General features: G+C 38.1%; 1 protein-coding gene across 4 annotated transcripts in view; it reads right to left on the bottom strand.

The window, feature by feature from the left end:
• ATP8A1 (ATPase phospholipid transporting 8A1) overlaps nt 1-18,665 on the bottom strand; it is a 249,471-nt gene that overhangs the window by 162,485 nt on the left and 68,321 nt on the right. For all 4 annotated transcript variants that reach the window (XM_048848472.2, XM_048848473.2, XM_048848471.2 and 1 more), the window contains exons 8-12: nt 18,172-18,241; nt 15,347-15,474; nt 6,809-6,920; nt 5,695-5,860; nt 2,102-2,229 (exon numbers count right to left, since the gene is read on the bottom strand). In XM_048848472.2, the coding sequence (XP_048704429.1) occupies nt 2,102-2,229; nt 5,695-5,860; nt 6,809-6,920; nt 15,347-15,474; nt 18,172-18,241 (604 nt within the window). The remainder of the gene's footprint in view (nt 1-2,101; nt 2,230-5,694; nt 5,861-6,808; nt 6,921-15,346; nt 15,475-18,171; nt 18,242-18,665) is intronic.

Below are 18,665 nucleotides of genomic sequence, written 5' to 3'. Positions count from 1 at the left end.
AAATTCTGGGGAGTGTTAAACAATGGGGAAGATAGACAATATTTATTTAATGACAGAAGATGTTAAGACTCAAAAGGTTAAAGCTTTATAAACATTAACTCGCAAATTGTCAACATCATATGTCAAAACATACAAATCCCTAAATAAAACCCTAATAAGTTCTCATGCAGCATTTTTCTTACTTTGCTTATCTATAAATTAATTATTATTATTATTATTATTATAGATGGAAATATTTTTGTCACCTAGTATGTATACAGTGAAATTGAAGTTTACTGACATTTAATAATAAATATCTAATCCTTCCAAGCTTATAAATATAGTCTCTGACCAATGTATTGAACCCGACTATTTTTATATCATCTATTTCAACTGAAAAACCTGCAGAGACAATCAGGTCAGCACAAAGAGTTTCCTGAAACAGAAATATGTTTTCAGCTTTTAAACTAATTTAATGACTTATGCTACACTTTAGAGACCGTTTTTATTCAGATGATTTTAGTGATCAGTATATGTGACAGTAACTGTATCAATATATCTAAAACAGGTACCACTGAAAATAAAAAAAGAAAACCATATTAGAGTATCGACTTTTCCACTATATTTCTTAGATCTAGAATGTATAAACACAGCAAGGCATTTACACATTGTACTAAAGCTAAAATATTCCCTGAAAAAAAATATTGAAATGGAGTTTAGATTGAGAGTACATATCAGTAACTTAGAGTGAAATATATGACAGGGATGTTATAATTATTAAAACAAAAACAAAACCCAAAACATTACTAACTAAAAAATATCAGAGTTAAGTTTAAACTTAAAAAAATTGAAAACACATTAAAATATGGAAATGCCCTGTTAAGACTCCTAAATCATCTTAATTGTCCTGTACTGATTATGTGCAAAAGCCTTATGGTTATGTTTAAGGCATTTTAATGTTTGTAGTCTTATATTGGACTCAACTGATTTTTAAAGACACATATTCTCTCTCTCTCTTTTTTTCCCCTCTCATGGTGTCACCACAGTGGACTCAACCTTAAGTCTGCCCTAACTAGGAATTTCCAAATTGTAACCTGTTTGGATTTCTTGTGTGTGTGCTGGTCATCACCTTAACCATTTTGCTTAAATGTTTTAATTCCCTTTCCCCAATCTCTGTCAGTTTTTGTCTTTCAGAGTTTAAGATATTCAAGGCAGCCACTGCATTTTGTCCTCCTTTTTTGTTGCACAATGCTTGTAACATTTTGGCCCTAACATAAAATGAACCAACAGAAATATAGTAGTTGATAAATTACAGAAAAGTTTGTTGTTTTTTGATCTACATACAAATCTCAAATATTCAACTGCACACACACATTAAATACATACACACACACACACTTACTTATTTTACACATCACATCTCTCTCTCACACATATTTATTTTTACATATTTGACCAAAGAAAAGGATCATGCAATTTGCGTGCCCACAGCTAGAATTTTTCTTTCAGTTCCAGGCACCTTATTTTCAAAAAGACTCAAACCAAAGGGAGGTCAGTGAAGAGAAACAAAATCAAGGGCTGAACTTAAACAAATAAGAGTAAAAGAGCAAAAGCCTATAACTTGTCTAAGAGATTATTAAAAGGGGGCATAATGGTCTATGCATATTTTGAGGTAAGCACCAGAAGGAAGAGAATTTATTTATGGTGGTACCAGAATGTATAATCAGAAGAAAGTGACTGAAATTAAGAGAGAAAATTTAGGCTGAATATTAGAAGAACTTCATGAAAAAGATCTATTAGACCATGGAATTGTTTTTCAAGGGGGGTCTAATCAAAGCCCTATTGCCTGGAACATTTAAAATTGGAAAGAACAAAACACTGGACAATGTGATGCAGGAAAAAATCCTGAGTTTTCAAGGAAGTACTAAATGATCAAGTATTTCAGGTTTCCATGATACGGTGATTAGTACTGCATGCTTTAAAATGTGGACTTACATGCAACAAGAAAAATTAAGAGAAAAATATTTTTATTATAGAAATGAACTGCCTATCATGATTCACAAACAAGTGATAGTATTTGGTTTTAGAAATCAGTGTAAGCCACAATAAATGTCATATTTACCCAATTTATGAAATATGCCTGGATAAATTTAACGACTTCTAATGTAACCAACAAGCTGATTGGAATGAGATTATTGAAGAGAATGATAAAGGTCAAGAAATTCAGTCCAAAATTGTTAGCTCCACCATCTGTTAAAATAAAAGAAAGCACTTGTAAAATTAAACACTGTTTTGGTTAGGCAACCAACAGATAACATTTTCACTGCCACATTTGTTGGCTTTTGTAATATACAGATAGAAGTTCTTTAGGTATTTTGAGATGTTACTATGGCAATACCCCTTCCTAACCCATATTGTAAGGCTGTAAATTACTTGGAAGATATGGGTTTAGTTGTGATCAAATGCAGTTTTAATTTACATAATTTTTCTCCAACTTTTAAAAAGCAGATTACCTGATTTTTTGCTCTTTAGATATAACCTTACATTTTTGCATGTGCTTTGTAGGGAAGATCAAACCAGTTTGAATAAAGTAAGAACCAACTGAACCTTTACTCTAAATATGAACTTTCTAAATTTGAGAATTTTTTTTAAAAAGTGAGAATTGTGGGAGGGGAAAGAACACATCCTAATTCCTCCTCTACACATTCTCACTCCTCCAGTAGTTAAAGGTAAAGTAGCAAGATACTATAAAATAAGATATCTTCATGGTTTTTACAGAAGGCACAGAAGCATGATTTTACCAAAAATCTCACAAAGAAGCATGTTTACATGACATTTCAGAGTTGATTCCTAAATCAAACAGGTTTGGGATAGGCTTCCATAAACACACTTCTGGATACAAAGTCCAAACTTTGACTTGCATCCACCAGCAGTTCATTATCTATTTACATTATTAAAAATCAACATGCCCAACCTCTTCCACAATATAATTTGCTTATTTCCATAAATGCACACAAAGTCTAGAACAAGAGTGTGAAATGTAACTAAGGGCTTGTCTTCACTACGGGGTCAGTTGACCTAAGTTATGCTACTCCAGCTACGTGAATAATGTAACTGGAGTTGACATAGCTTAGGTCAACTTAGCCCGGTGTCGTCAGCGCGCTGCGTTGACAGGAGATGCTCTCCAGTCTACTTTCCTTACTCTTCTCAGAGAGCTGGAGTACTAGGATCGACCAGAGAGCACTCTGCTGTCAATTTAGTGGATCATCATTAGACCCGCTACATCGATCCCCCCGCAGCAAAGACCAGCCTTAACTGACTAACAGTTTTACACTACTTTTCCCTTTTAAACAGTTCCAATGATTAGCTATATTTAGACAAATACTAGAAATGAACTTTTGAAATAAATTTTCCAAAAGAGTTTTTACGATACCGGACACCACTTTTTACTCACCCATTTATAATCATGCTGACCACTATGTCAGAGCTCCACAGCAGTGGTCAGTCTCTTTGAATCCACAAAAAATATGAATCTGTCTTTAACAGGATGATGATGCAGTGAAGCCGCAGTAGCACAGGCAGCGGCAACAGAGACATGGCTGCGCTGCGCAGAGCACAAACCAACCTGAAAATGGTTGGTACATACTCGGCACAGCTCAGTCATGCCCCTGCTGCCACTGCCCATGCTACTGCGGCTATGCTACTATTTAAACTTGCACTCTTATTGAGCTACCTTGAGTATGTGTACATGAGCAGGGGAATCACTCCCATAATTCATAGTGCAGTGTAGCCTTATAACACTAAGATCTCCATCTTTCTCAGAAGCAGCTGATACAAGTACTGTGCCAGAGGCATGATGTATGTAAAACAGCTCAAACCTCTTCAGAAACAAAGAGCAACTCTTCTTAACCAGTTCTGTTGCAGTACAGTTGCCATGTCCTGAAAATTCACAGAATCCACAGAAGTAGAGGAAGAAGCAGCAAGCAGAAGAACACAAAGAAGTATGAGGTGATGGCATAGACACCATAATCTGTTCTTGTTTCTCTGTTCTTCCTCCTTCTCAATTCCTGGAAAGCTCTCAAGAGAATATTCCATTAATAAGCTAGATATTCTGGGGTGTTTTAGAGATGGAATCTGGATTCTAATTTCAGTTCTAATATGCATTCTTTGCGAAAATCACTTTTTACATAATCAGGGTCATGTGGCACTTTGGAGCTGCATGTTCCAGCCTATACAAAGCTGACCATTCAAGCATACTATAGCTCCAGACAGCCAAAGTAGTAGTCCTGAATCAGGAAACTCAGAGCCAGAAAGTAACAGCAACCAAAAAGGAAGAAGATCCTATTCATCTTTCCAGGATGTTTTATGAGTGAATAAGATTCACAGATTTGAGTTCCAAAATCATGATTCACGGATCCTCTAGATATACTCATCTCGTAACTTGTCTTTGGAGCCAATGGAAGGGCTGTTTTAACCAGCTCTGTCACAAACATCCATACTGGGGAATGCATGAGACTATATTGGTCACAGGCCTTTGAACATTGGCTCAATGCTTGCTTGCTTAAAACATAACTTGCTTAAAACCAACATTTTTATTGATCAGAACAAGGGCTGCCTGAACCCAGATCACTTTCTGTAATATGGAGGCACGAGTTCCTGGATTTGGAGAACTGCTTATGTACATCTCAGCTTAAAAACATTCTGAGCAGTTTGTTCTCTTCTTCTTCAATACAATGGAGAAGGAAATCAAGGTAACTGTAAAACCCAAACTCATCCTAAACATGAATGAATGGCTTCTTGGTGACTTATGTCAAAACTTAAAAGCTTGGCTTCAATTTACGATCCAGTAATTTCTTTATTGGCAAAGACAAATCTTAAGTGCTATACTTTGACTTCAGATCCAAGGACTTTGGATTCAAAGTCAGGTGCTTCAAAGGAAGAGGAGGAAGAAGAGGGTGTCAACTCGCTACGATGAATTGAAGTCTTGCTGCCCTGGTTTCCTTGCTGGGGTCAGTCATGCTAGATGCCTACTAAAGGAGAGTCTGGAGCACATATGATTGAGCATCTGCTGCATCACAAAGGCTTCCTTTAGATCTAGTTCCCTTGTTGACATCAGCTATGCTGACTCATTGCTCATGGAATTGAAGGCTCAAAGGCTGTCAGTATGTCATGCATGTTGCTAGGCCAGCTGTCCACTAAAATGTGTCATAGGGCTTCCTATAGACCTATTTCTTTCTTCTCTCCTTCAACAGCAGCCTGTTAAAAGACCATCCTTATGTGACTGAGACAAACTGAAAGCTGAGATACAATCAGCCCCTCATATGGAAGGGTATGATGTAGCATAAAGCCACAACTTTACTTACTGGGGGAAGGAAAGTATATGTTAAGGGTCAGAAAGAGGTCAGCATGGGGGAGAGGGGGCAGAGAAGATTTCAAGTTGCTCCTTAACAGACCCTTGAAAGATGGTAGAGGCAAAAATACCAGCCTCCCTTCCTGGGGTGAATTCACCATTCATTAACTTAGCAAGAGGCTCAAATGGCCAGGAAACACTTTACACCAGCTTTGATATATCTATAGTCAATATACACAGTAAATAAAGATGGATAATGTTATAAAATCAAGATGAATGTTTTACTGTCCTATTTTTCAATTATGGAACTTATGCAAGTATCATCTGGACAACAAAATATTTAATACAATTATTTTAGTGCTTACAGTTTAGATTGAGATACCAGTCCCTTTGGCCATGCCTTCGATTCCATATAGCTGAGCCAATAGAACAGATTAAAGACATGGCAATAAGAATGCAGAACAAAATCAAGATCTGAATATTTGTAATTCGTTCCACATTGGATAGTTTAAGAGGCGGGCTTGTTGAATTCTGTGAAACACAAGAAAATTGTAAAAAATAAGTAGAAAATGAGGTACATGTGTAGTTCTCCAATATTTTCAAACTATCTTGTTGTGTCTTTTTCTACACATTTCTCTGAAGAGATATACTGCATAATATTGGCATAAATTGCATAATATGTATCCTTAGCATTGTATCTGATCTTAGAGAACAATTGTAATAGCAGCTATTAGTAAAATGTAACGTTACAAAAAAAATCAGCTCAGTACAGAAGAAACTTGCTTACAAACACTAAGGGTGGAGAAATCCATTTCAAATGACTGAACTTTGCAAATTGGAAAATGAATAAATGATAATGCATCACTAAACCGAATGCATTCATTTATTTTGACAACTACAGATCAGTTGTGATAGTCAAAATAATACCAGAAAAAAACCCTCATGATATTTGGGGGGTTTGACATTTCCCCCTACTCCCTCCCCATAACTTACAAATGAATTAATATCACACTGTCTTCATAAAAGTATTCTTCCTTCTATGCTGTGAGGAAGGCATGCAATAAGACAGTTTAGAAAGCAGTCATAAAATCATACAAAGGGTTATCAGGCAAACTACAGTGATCCAGATTGATAAAAAATGCCATTTTAAATATACATTTAAAAAGAATAAGGACATGCCTGCAACTGAAAAAAAACATTTTTCCAAGGATAAATGCTCGGTAACATTCAATGTAACCAACAAAAGAAATATATCTTGATTTTACTCAATCTAACTCACAAAAAAAGCAGCTTTGCTACAAATAGACTATATTTTAACTATTACCTTGAAGCCAACAGTAAAATAGACAGATCTTCGGGTCTCTTTAACTTAAAACATTTTTAAAGACAAAGAGTAAAGATGGCTTTTGTGTAACAATAATGGTATCAAAACCTAACAAAACAGAGCATTTATGAAATATCCACATTTAAATGACAAACCTGCATGAGTTTTGTATCATGTCCAGTATAGACAACTATTCCATGAACCCACTGGGTATTTCTTAGTTGAGCTCCTCGTAGAAGAATTTGGTCAGGTCCCAGTGGAACGGTACTGGAAGGAAGCAATTTTATATTTTATCAGTATAAAATAACTCACCACTTTACGAGGAATAAAAGTAACCGGCAGCCAGTAGTCATCACAATGTACGGAGCTAAATTTTCAAAAGAAACTAGTCATTTTCAGTGCCTCCCTTGAAACACATTAAAGCAGCCTAATTTTCAAAGGGCAGGTGCTCAACACTAACTGAATAAAATCAGACCTCTGTTAAGCATCTCAGGTTGAGCACTGCAAAACTTAGGGATTCACAAAATCACTCATCATTTCTTAAAATATTGGCTCTGTCACTAAATACAGGACTATTAAATGGGCATTTTGAAAGTAACACTTATTATAATTTTTTCTTTATTTTGTATAATATCATGAGGAATATCTTCAGAGAAAGAGTCGTGTATTTGTAAACTGAAATTCATCCTCTCTTAAGAATTTCATTTTACAAATTAATTCTTAAATGAGTCCAATAATTTTCTTTGAACTATCCCATTTTAGGCCATTCCACCAACAGCATATCAAACAAACAAACAAACAAACACTTATACACATGATCCTTTTAAAAATGTAAAGTAACCTGATTTTTAAAAATTTTTGTATGTTCTTTACTTAGGGATGGCAAAACAAGCTGACATTATCTGTATCAGTTAAAGTATGTACTTCAGCTCAATAGCATTCTTCATAAAGCAGCACTTTGTACATTAGAAATATACAGATTTTTGCTAATTTATATTTGAGACCATTTGGATTTAGTTTGGGGTTCTCAACCTTTTTCTTTCTGAGGCACTCCAACATGCTACAAAAACTCCATGGCCCCTCTGTGCTACAACAACTGTTTTTCTGCATATAAAAGCCAGGGTCGTTGTCAGGGGGTAGCAAGCAGGGCAACTGCCAGGGCCCAACACCACAGGGGACCCTGCAAAGCTAAGTTGCTAAGGCTTCAGCTTCAGCCCCAGGTGGTGGGGCTCGGTGCCCTGGGCTTTAGCTCTTCTGGTTGGGTTTCAGCTTTCTGCCTTGGGCCCCAGTGAGTCTAATGCCAGCCCTGCTTGGCAGCCCCCTGAAACCTACTCACTACTCTCCAGAAGGCCCCAGGTTGAGAACTGCTGATTTAGATGTCTGATATGACATATGCCATAGCTCAGGCTCCTAGTAAAACAGAAAATTTGTTACCTGATTATTTTTTTTATGGGACTAATATCTTCCCCAATCTCTTCACCATTCCTTTTTGCAAATGCTAGATGCAATTCAGACTTGGCAATGAGGTGGCCCCCTAACTTCAGATGAGTACCTCCACAGCCGTATGGAATCAGTAAATTAGTAGTAGAGTATAAATAAACTTGTTAATGACAATGCCTTAGTACTCTGGTTTATATATGATACATTGACCCTGTGAAAACTATTGTACAGATACTCCAATAATTTATATGGGATGGGGAAGACTGAGAAGGAGGTCAACCTCAGTAAGGGAATCAGCAAGTAACAAATTTTCCATTGTGGATCCTGACCTCTCCTCTTCCCCAGTCTGAAATGTTTGAGATACAGAGAGACAGCAAGTAAGGAAAAATTAGTAAGGAAGGAAAGAGAAGTAAGACAGAGAGAAGCATGTACCCCTTTCCCTAAAATTAAGGGTAATAGTAAATTATTTTGGAACCTCCACTTGGAGCATCTTCATGCTAAAGAATATTTCTTCTAGGAAATGATGGTCAAGCTGTAGTGCTTCTTAAAATAGTGTTTATAAATGAGCAGGGGGCAGCTTTGTAGTCACTAACAAATTTTCTGCCTAGGAGATTGTTGTGGAGCATGTTTTCTGATCCCTTCTGGAACCTTTTTTCCCCTTGATTAAAAAAATCAGTGATATAGCTCTTCTTCCACATAGCTTTGGAGCATTTGGATACTTTCAAGCCCAGACACTTGGTTGAAAGAAAGTGAATGAGGACATTTTTTTCTTGAACTGACATAAAATTTAACTGCTCTTCTCATACCTAGCATGTGCCATGCTTTGTCTTTCAAATGTTGAGATCTTGCGGACCCTATCCTAATGGAAGATACAGTTAGACTCATACTTTTCAAGAGCAGAAATTTTGGAGACTTTTCTTCCCAGCATCATTACCAGCAGGAAGTATGTCTTTATGCAAAGGAACTACATGAAATTATATATCGTACGTTCAAATGGATGGGGCATGAGATCTCGTAGCACTGCAGGCAGATCCAAGAGAAGAAATATATACCTAACTATTGATTTGGATGAGCAGCCTGCCCTAGGCAACCTCAGTGCTATAACTGCTCTACCAGAGACTTGGATAAGCCTGTGTGTATAATACTGTTCACTGCAGAAATATGAGCTATGATGGTGGTAAATCTAGCCCATCCTTTAAAAAAAATCCTGTAATGCCCATTTTCCTAGGTGATCTTTCTATTCTGACAGCAATAGAAGAATTGTGTCCAAACAGTTGCATACAACCATAGTGTGAAAGACCTGAATGAGGCTAAGAGAATATCTATTTCTTTAGAGGAGAACCCATGTTGATTTATATATGCCATAGTCATCACATCTAATTCAACCAGGACATGCTCCATTCTCAGGTGATCTAGGAAGTCCTGAAGATCCAACCTTACTGCTCTCATTTCTAGAAAGTTCATGCTATGCAGCCTCTTTGATTCCATTCCCTTTACATTGTGGCAGCCCAAATGTTTCCTGCATCCTTAGAGGACGGTATCTATGTTCACGATTTTGGGGTCCGGACTACAAAAGGAGGATTTTTTTTCCACCACGAGATTCCTACTGCCACCAAATGAGGAATCAAATAATTCTGGATTGTATCTTCAGTTTCCCTTGCATCATTTCACTTTGCATCATCAGAAATATCTGACAGGTTTCAGAGTAGCAGCCGTGTTAGTCTGTATCTGCAAAAAGAAAAGGAGTACTTGTGGCACCTTAGAGACTTACAGATTTATTTGAGCATAAGCTTTCGTGAGCTACAGCTCACTTCTTCAGATGCATTCAGTGGAAAATACAGTCGGGAGATTTATATTCACAGAGAACATGAAACAATGGGTGTTACCATACACACTGTAACGAGAGTGATCAGGTAAGGTGAGCTATTACCAGAAGGAGAGCGGCGGGGGGGGGGGCGGGAACCTTTTGTAGTGATAATCAAGGTGGGCCATTTCCAGCAGTTGACAAGAAAGTCTGAGGAACAGTGGGGGGGATAAACATGGGGAAATAGTTTTACTTTGTGTAATGACCCATCCACTCCCAGTCTTTATTCAAGCCTAAGTTAATTGTATCCAGTTTGCAAATTAATTCCAATTCAACAGTCTCTCATTGGAGTCTGTTTTTGAAGTTTTTTGTTGAAGAATTGCCACCTTTAGGTCTGTAATCGAGTGAACAAACAGATTGAAGTGTTCTCTGACTGGTTTATGAATATTATAATTCTTGACATCTGATTTGTGTCCATTTATTCTTTTACGTAGAAACTGTCCAGTTTGACCAATGTACGTGGCAGAGGGGCACTGCTGGCACATGATGGCATATATCACATTGGTAGATGTGCATGTGAATGAGCCTCTGATAGTGTGGCTGATGTGATGTGATGGTGTCCCCTGAATAGATATGTGGACACAGTTGGCAATGGGCTTTGTTGCAAGGATAGGTTCCTGGGTTAGTGTGTTGTGTGGTTGCTGGTAAGTATTTGCTTCAGGTTGGGGGGCTGTCTGTAAGCAAGGACTGGCCTGTCTCCCAAGATCTGTGAGAGTGATGGCTCGTCCTTCAGGATAGGTTTTAGATCCTTGATGATGCGTTGGAGAGGTTTTAGTTGGGGGCTGAAGGTGATGGCTAGTGGCGTTCTGTTATTTTCTTTGTTAGGCCTGTCCTGTAGTAGGTGACTTCTGGGTACTCTTCTGGCTCTGTCAATCTGTTTCTTCACTTCAGCAGGTGGGTACTGTAGTTGTAAGAATGCTTGATAGAGATCTTGTAGGCGTTTGTCTCTGTCTGAAGGGTTGGAACAAATGCGGTTGTATCGTAGAGCTTGGCTGTAGACAATGGATCATGTGGTGTGGTCTGGATGAAAGCTGGAGGCATGTAGGTAGGCATAGCAGTCACTAGGTCTCTGGTATAGGATGGTCTTTATGTGACCATCACTTATTAGCACCGTAGTGTCCAGCAAGTGGATCTCTTGTGTGGACTGGTCCAGGCTGAGGTTGATGATGGGATGGAAATAGTTGAAATCCTGGTGGAATTCCTCAAGAGCTTCTTTTCCATGGGTCCAGATGATGAAGATGTCATCAATGTAGCGCAAGTAGAGCAGGGGCATTAGGGGATGAGAGCTATCCTGAAGGACGACCCATCACTCTCACAGATCTTGGGAGACAGGCCAGTCCTTCCTTACAGACAGCCCCCCAACCTGAAGCAAATACTCACCAGCAACCACACACCACACAACAGAACCACTAACCCAGGAACCTATCCTTGCAACAAAGCCAACCTATTTCCACTAACAATACCTTCACAAAAATTAAGGGCTTGACTGGAATATGAAGAGAAGTTTCTGCCAAATCTACCAATGTTAGCAGAGCTGCTGAAGAGACTGAATGCTGTGACAGAAGTTAAAGTCTCTTTCCTGAATCCTGTCTTCTTCATTAATCAGTTCAGCCTTAAGAGGTTTATGACTATATGGACTCTTCCTCATCTTTTTGTTACTATGAATAATATGGAACAGAATCCTAATCATCTTCTATAAACAGATTCTATTGCTTTTAGATGTAGGAGGTGCAAGATCTCCATCAGGATGATTTTATGTTTCTCATAATCTCTCAACATTGAAGAGGGTATAAAAAAAGGATGTGGAGGAGCCTAGAACTCCAGAGGACATCTGTGCTACATTTTCTTTTGTACTTACCTGAATGAAATACATTGAGAAGTGGGATATCCTGCCTCTTAGATCTATTTCTGGACAGAGGCAGATTCTTTGCAATCATACTGTTTGAACTGGAAGACAGATTTGGAGTCATTCCCTGAGCTGAGTTTTCCTCAATTGTTTCAGACCCTGGTCTTAACTATAGAATAACAGGAGTCCCTTCTCTCTCTCTCTCTCTCATACTTTTATTCTGCATATGAATGAAGGGAACTTCTGCCTTTGTAAGATGTCTTGTTATCGTTCTTGAACTGGACTTAAGAGCAAACTCTTTGATTGTATGTGTTAAATACTACTTCGCCAAGCTTCACCTTGAACACAAACATTTTGAGCCACAAAGGATTTGCTTTGAATAGTTAACAATTGTTGAGGTCTTAAGCCAGAGTTGGGGTCTGATCACTAAGTCAGTAGCCAGACATTTCACTGGCAGCCTCATGGGGTCCATGAATTCATTCATTGTAATTGTAGTAGCTAAGGATATTTTCTTAAGTACTGTATATCATTTGTCCTGTTTCTGGGGGTTAAGATTTTTTAGGTCTCTTCAACAGGACACAGTGGCTCTAGCAAAGCACATTGTTTCCAGTGGGCTGGAAGGCTGCTGAAGAAGCTTTGAAGTCACTTCTAACTGGAGCTTCTACCTTCCTGTCTAGAGGATTATTTAAGATGAAATCCATTCCCATCAACCTGCCTCTTTGCCAGGGTTGAAACTACTGCATTGATACTTGGGAGGATGAAGGATGAACCTTTGGGTTCTAAGATCCTGTAGAATTTTGGGGCTTAGTGACCAACACTTCTTCCTTATCAAGCATTTCGTATTCCTAACTAATGCTCATCAAAGGAGAGATGAAGAGGGATGGTAAAGTTGTTTTAGTTTTGGATAATAGGTATTTGCTTGTAATTTTAATCTCCTCATCCTATTTCTCTGGCCAGATTTTAATGGTGGCCACCCTCTTACTCATCATGGTTTCAAATATGTCTGGGTGAAGAACTTTGCAGGAGAGGCTAGCGGGTTTCCTCCTAAAGCTAGCTTGGAGTTTTCTTGACCCAAAGCCAAGAGCTCCCCCACTTCTTTGAGAGAAGAGCCAAAGCTCATGGAAGTTGAAAAAGATCTGCAGTGCTTTTTACCTTCTTTTGCCTTTTTTGCTGTGTCCCAAGTCAGGTCACTAGCCTCTTTTCTGTTGTTCTCTTTTGGGTTTTACCCCACTAGGTAATGGCACATCATATCATCTGATACATAAGTGGAGGGAAAATGTAAGGAAGCATCCCCAGAGAGTCCAGATCTTATGATTGGGAAGAAAGGAAGGGAGAAAATATGCCATGTACCTTCTAAGTGATTCAAACACCCTCTTTTTAGAATCTGGGGTGCATCTCCCTTTATAGACTGGCCTGAGGACAGTTTTGACTTACCCCTGACAAATTTTTGATTGACGCAGTATTTTGCCAAATCCCAACAACTGAAGAGGGCTGACTTGTGGAAGTGTCTTCATTGGAATATTGCTGGTTAAAAGAGGATTCAGAGGTCTCAACAAGCCATCAGACTTTGAGACCCATCCTGAGGCATATTAAGGGTCCAAAGAGTGGAGTGATTGTGGTGGAGCTTAACTTCAGAGGCTACTGAGAGGATTTCCTTGTCAGTTGGAGCACCTCTTAGCTGTTGCCTTTGCCCTCTTTGGCTTGCTTTACCACAGTGGGAGAACAAACAGAAAGAAGGAGCCCAGTCGGAGATTTTATTCAGGGACTAGAGTCCCTTAAATTTCTGTTTTTTAAAGGAGAGGAGAAAATGGGGAGAAACATTTTGATAACTGATGCCCCCAAATCAGCTTTAAAAAGGTAGGATTGTAATTGATAATGTGGGAACACCAAACTGTCACTCTGGTTACCCTATCAGAGGCACAGAATCTGGCACAAAAGCAAAAGGGGCCTGACCAAAGCCTTAAAGCTGGTGGACAAGTCTGACCTACTTCTAGTATTTGCAGGAAGAAGTACAATGCAAATTTCTTACAGTGGGGAAGAGGACAGGATCCAGAAAAAAAAACTGTTTACCTTTAATTCTTGTTCTCTGAAGGTACATATTACACTAGAGCCACACTTTTGGGACTATCCTTTTGCACAAAAAGCTTGTTCCAAAAACTCCAAAATTAAATTTCTGAAATATTATATCGCTTTACCAGCAGATGGCATGCTCCTACATGCTGTTGAGGCATAACAGCCAGTAGCACTTTCAACATTCTTTTTAAACCAAATTAAAAAATTTCAATGAAATTTAGAACAAAAATACACTTTTTTCCTAACAGGAAAGAGGATGGACGTGTGGATCCATTATAATTATTACCTTCAGAGAAGAATTATAGGTAAGTGTTTTGCTCTTCTTTAATGATAAGTATAGCAGAATTATAACAGATCCACGCTCTTGCAACTGAAAACTCCAGGAATGCATCTGTAAGAAATTAGTAAATAAAAATGATATATAAACAAAAAATTGCTAAAAATTGATTACAGGATCAAAAAAAAAAACAAAAACAAAAACAAAAAACAACCACCAAACCGAAGTTCTTAAACAAAACACATATTATCACTAAATGTAAACAGGAAAAATATTGTATACAGAGCAATAAAATACCTCTCCAACTTTCAACTACAGAAATAGAGAGAGCCTATAAAATAAGACTTGGGGGATACAGAACTGGGCTACTCTGAACATAGAGGTTCATTTTGTCACATTAATAAGCCAAACTTGTTTTTACACCACAACAGACTCTATTCAACGTTCTGTAAGCATCAGGTATCTTGAGAACTCCCATGAAGCTACGCTGCAAATCTGGGTATTGAAACCACACTTAGGCTGTCTATCTTTAGATAAATACCTGATGAGTAACAATGGAAAATCAGGCAGACATTCAGACAGTTCTCTTGAACACAATTTGACTTAATGTATTCTTGTCAAATTAAACAAAAATGTATATGTACATACTAAAGGATTTGGTCCATTCCAGACACAAGCCAAGAGACCTTTTTACATCCAACTTGTAGAATAAAGACTCCCCAACTAAAGCATGAGGGAATGGAAGAGATTAGCAGGATGCGTGATTAAGATAGATTTCAAAAATCATCTTTGGAATGAATTTATAATTAGCATTGCTTTATATTTATATTATTAGCATCTGAAAGTTGCTTACTATGTGACCTAAAGTTCCTGGTATCACGAATATAACCTTTTACATTAGAATCTCAGTTGAAAAGGAAACTATGTTAGCTGATTTCAGAGTAACAGCTGTGTTAGTCTGTATTTGCAAAAAGAAAAGGCGTACTTGTGGCACCTTAGAGACTAACAAATGTATTAGAGCATAAGCTTTCATGAGCTTATGCTCAGATAAATTGGTTAGTCTCTAAGGTGCCACAAGTACTTCTTTTCTTTATGTTAGCAGAGGAAGGACTCAGCTATTTGTACCACAATTCAAGAGATTTAACAATAGGTTTTAAAATATATTGAAATGTTTTACTCAGATGTTTACATACCCATGCCCATCTAGTCTGATATTTCCAACAAAATCATACAGATGTCGATTTGGGCTTTCACATTCAATTCTCCCCAAAAGTATCATCAAACTGTCAATGTCTTTTATATCCGATGTCAATGGCAAACCCTGTAAACAAAGTTTGTTGTAACACTATATTATAAAAGTAATTTACAACAAACAAAATATAAAATAATAAGTTAACCTATATATTATACAATAGATTGTCTAGCATTGCACACATTGCACAACAGGGGAAGGGAGCTCAGCAGAATGGTATCAGAGAGCACAGGCACAGCTCTTGGCCAGTAATTATGGTAGCACTATCCTCTTGAAAGAGATCTGGATGAAAGATAGAGTCATAACCCCAAACAAACATCCATCCACACCAGGCAGCGGAGGTGCCCCAGTATGGAGGAGAATGCTTTCCGCATCCTTCAAAAGGCTGATAGATCTGCATCATGTTCTCTTTCTGACTCTTAAGAGAAATTCTGGGGTAGTCAGGCTGTCACTCGTGTGCAGCCCTCCTTCACCATGCTTTCCCTCTCCAAAAAAAGCAAGACAAGGCTTAAGAAGTCACAGTCTGGCTCTATAGCTTGGAATACATAATATAAATTGTTTAAAATTCATCACCATGGCATTAGTTTCTAGAATGAAGTAATATATGTACAGTATACACTGAAAATTTGATTGATACCTTTATATTTAGGAAGCTTTTCTACATATATACAACAGACTATGAAGCTAATGAAATTCCATGAAGACAAAGGTAAGGTGCTATACTTAGGGAAGAAAACCCAAATGTATAAATACAGAATGGGGGATAACTGGCATGGCAGCAGCACTGCTGAGAAGGATCTGGGAGTTGTGGTGGATCACAACCTCAGCATGGGTCAGCAATGCAATGTTGTTGCAAAAAAAGCAAATGCTATTTTAGGTTGCATTAACAGAGGCATAGCATGCAAGTCACAGGAGGTGACATTACCGCTCTATTCAGCACTGGTTAGGCCTTGGCTGGATTACTGTGTCTAATTTTGGTCACCAATGTATAGAAACGATGTAGATTAACCAAAAGGGATCCAGAGGTGACATAGATGATCAAAGGGATGGAATGCAAGTCATATGAGCAAAGACTGGGGAACTGAGTATGTTCAGTATGAAAAAGCGGAGATTAAGGGGATAGGACAGCAGTGTTCAAATACTTGAAAGGCTGCCATAAAGATGGAGAAAAGTTGTTCTCTCTTGCCACAGAGGGAAGGACAAGAGGCAACGGGTTCAAACTACTGCACAGCAGATTTAGATTAAATCTCAGGAAAAACTTCCATATTGTAAGAACAGTAGAACAATGGAACAGACTGCCTAGGGAGGTTGTGGAAGCTCCTTCACTGGAGGTTTTCAAAAGGAGGCTGGATACCCACCTGTCTTGACCAGTGGTGGACAATCTGCACCCTGTCAGAGTAATCCGCTGCGGGCCGCGAGATAGTTTGTTTATATTGACCTTACGCAGGCACGGCCGCCTGCAGCTCCCAGTGGCCGAGGTTCGCCGTTCCCGGCCAATCGGAACTGCGGGAAGCAGCAGCCAGGACGTCCCTATGGCCCGCGCCACTTCTCGCAGCTCCCATTGGCCAGGAATGGCAAACCGCGGCCACTGGGAGGTGCAGGCAGCTGTGCCTGTGGACGGTCAATATAAATAAGCTATCTTGCAACCCGCCAGCGGATTATCCTGACAGGCTGCATGCGGCCTGCGGGCTGCAGATTGCCCACCATTGGTTTAGACACAACAAATCCTGCACCTAGGCAGGGGGTTAGACACTAAATAACCCTTGCAGTCCCTTCTAACCTTATGATTCTATTTCTATAAATTTCAAAATCTCATAATTTGATCTCTAGATTACCTCAGCTGCTTACACACAGCTTCAACTATCATTTGTGTATAGGTGACTCAACTATCTCTCCACTCTTGCACTCTTTTTTCAATCTCAAACTCAAAGTAACTAAAAGTGAACCTCAAATCTTTTCGTATCAAATTCTCTCCATTACTTCCTTTCTTCGCTATTGTTGTTAACTTCATTCTCCTAATCACACAAAATTTACAATCTTTGTGTCATATTATCTAAATTCCTCCATCTCACCACATTTCCATACTGCCAACAATTCCCTTCCTCTTTCGCTAAAAAATCTCAGTAATCTGACACTACCTTTCTGACCCTCTAGTCAAAATTCTTGTCTTTGTGTTGATCATCCCCTACATCACTACTGCAATTTTCTCACTATCTGTTCACGCTTATCATAGTCACCTTCAAGGCTCAACTCTGTTCCCTTCCTCTCGTTACCCATACATTTTGTATCACAAGTGCCTTTGTAGCCTACTTCTAACTTTTTATCTTTATGCTTTTTTCCACATTATCCTTTAAGCCTGGAGGTGAAATTTTCTGAATTGCCTAAATGACTTAGAAGCCTAAGTCCCATATAAAAAGCAATTTAGATACTCAATGAGACTTAGGCTTCTGAATGCCCATGTTATTTTTGAAAATAGAACTTAGGGCCTAAAAATCTTTAATATCTGCCCCTTAAGCTCCTAAGTCACTTTTGGGCTTTTGAACATTTTTACTCACTAACAGCCACTGAACTTCTTTACATTCAAATCCCTCTTTAACATTACCACTCTGTAAAATCTGTCACAATTAAACCTCCTAAAACATTATTTCATATATTTCTTAACAAACAGCAGTACATCCTTATATTGAAATAACTGTACACAGAAAGACGACAATCAGATATTTAAAGTATCTGTAAATAATATATTGAAAACATACACATTCTTACCTGTCTAATTTTTAGGTTTGTTTCACCATCTAAATTTGATGTTTCAATGTAGCACATGGCTTGTGGTTCACTTATTTTAGAAAAAAATAAAGCAATTATCTTTTAATATATCACAGTAACAAATATAATAATTTATTGACATGTAAAAGCTTTCTGTAATCTCTTAACATATTTATATATTAAATTTCCTTTAATAAAAGCCTTCAGTTAAAAAAGCTCCTACGGACAAATAGTTGTGCAAAATTATTAAGTCATTCACATTTTCAGAAAATGTCTGCCATAAATATATCAAAACTATGAAGAAAAACGTGTATATATAATTGGAGTTTTCCAGACACTTAGAAAGCTTCCTATTCAAGGTTCACATGTGCTCACTAATTTACATTTAACAGCTGATCAGAATATTCCAGATATTTCAAGTTCATTTGCAAAAGGTCTATTAGTATATTTCTTTATAACAGACATGCACAACTGATATACTGCCATTTAGCTCC

This window comes from Caretta caretta, chromosome 4, assembly GCF_965140235.1.
Source record: "Caretta caretta isolate rCarCar2 chromosome 4, rCarCar1.hap1, whole genome shotgun sequence".
In the NCBI taxonomy this organism is placed as follows: Eukaryota; Metazoa; Chordata; order Testudines; family Cheloniidae; genus Caretta; species Caretta caretta.
The sequence above is the reverse complement of the archived record's forward strand: the minus strand, read 5'-3'. Positions and strand labels throughout refer to the sequence as shown.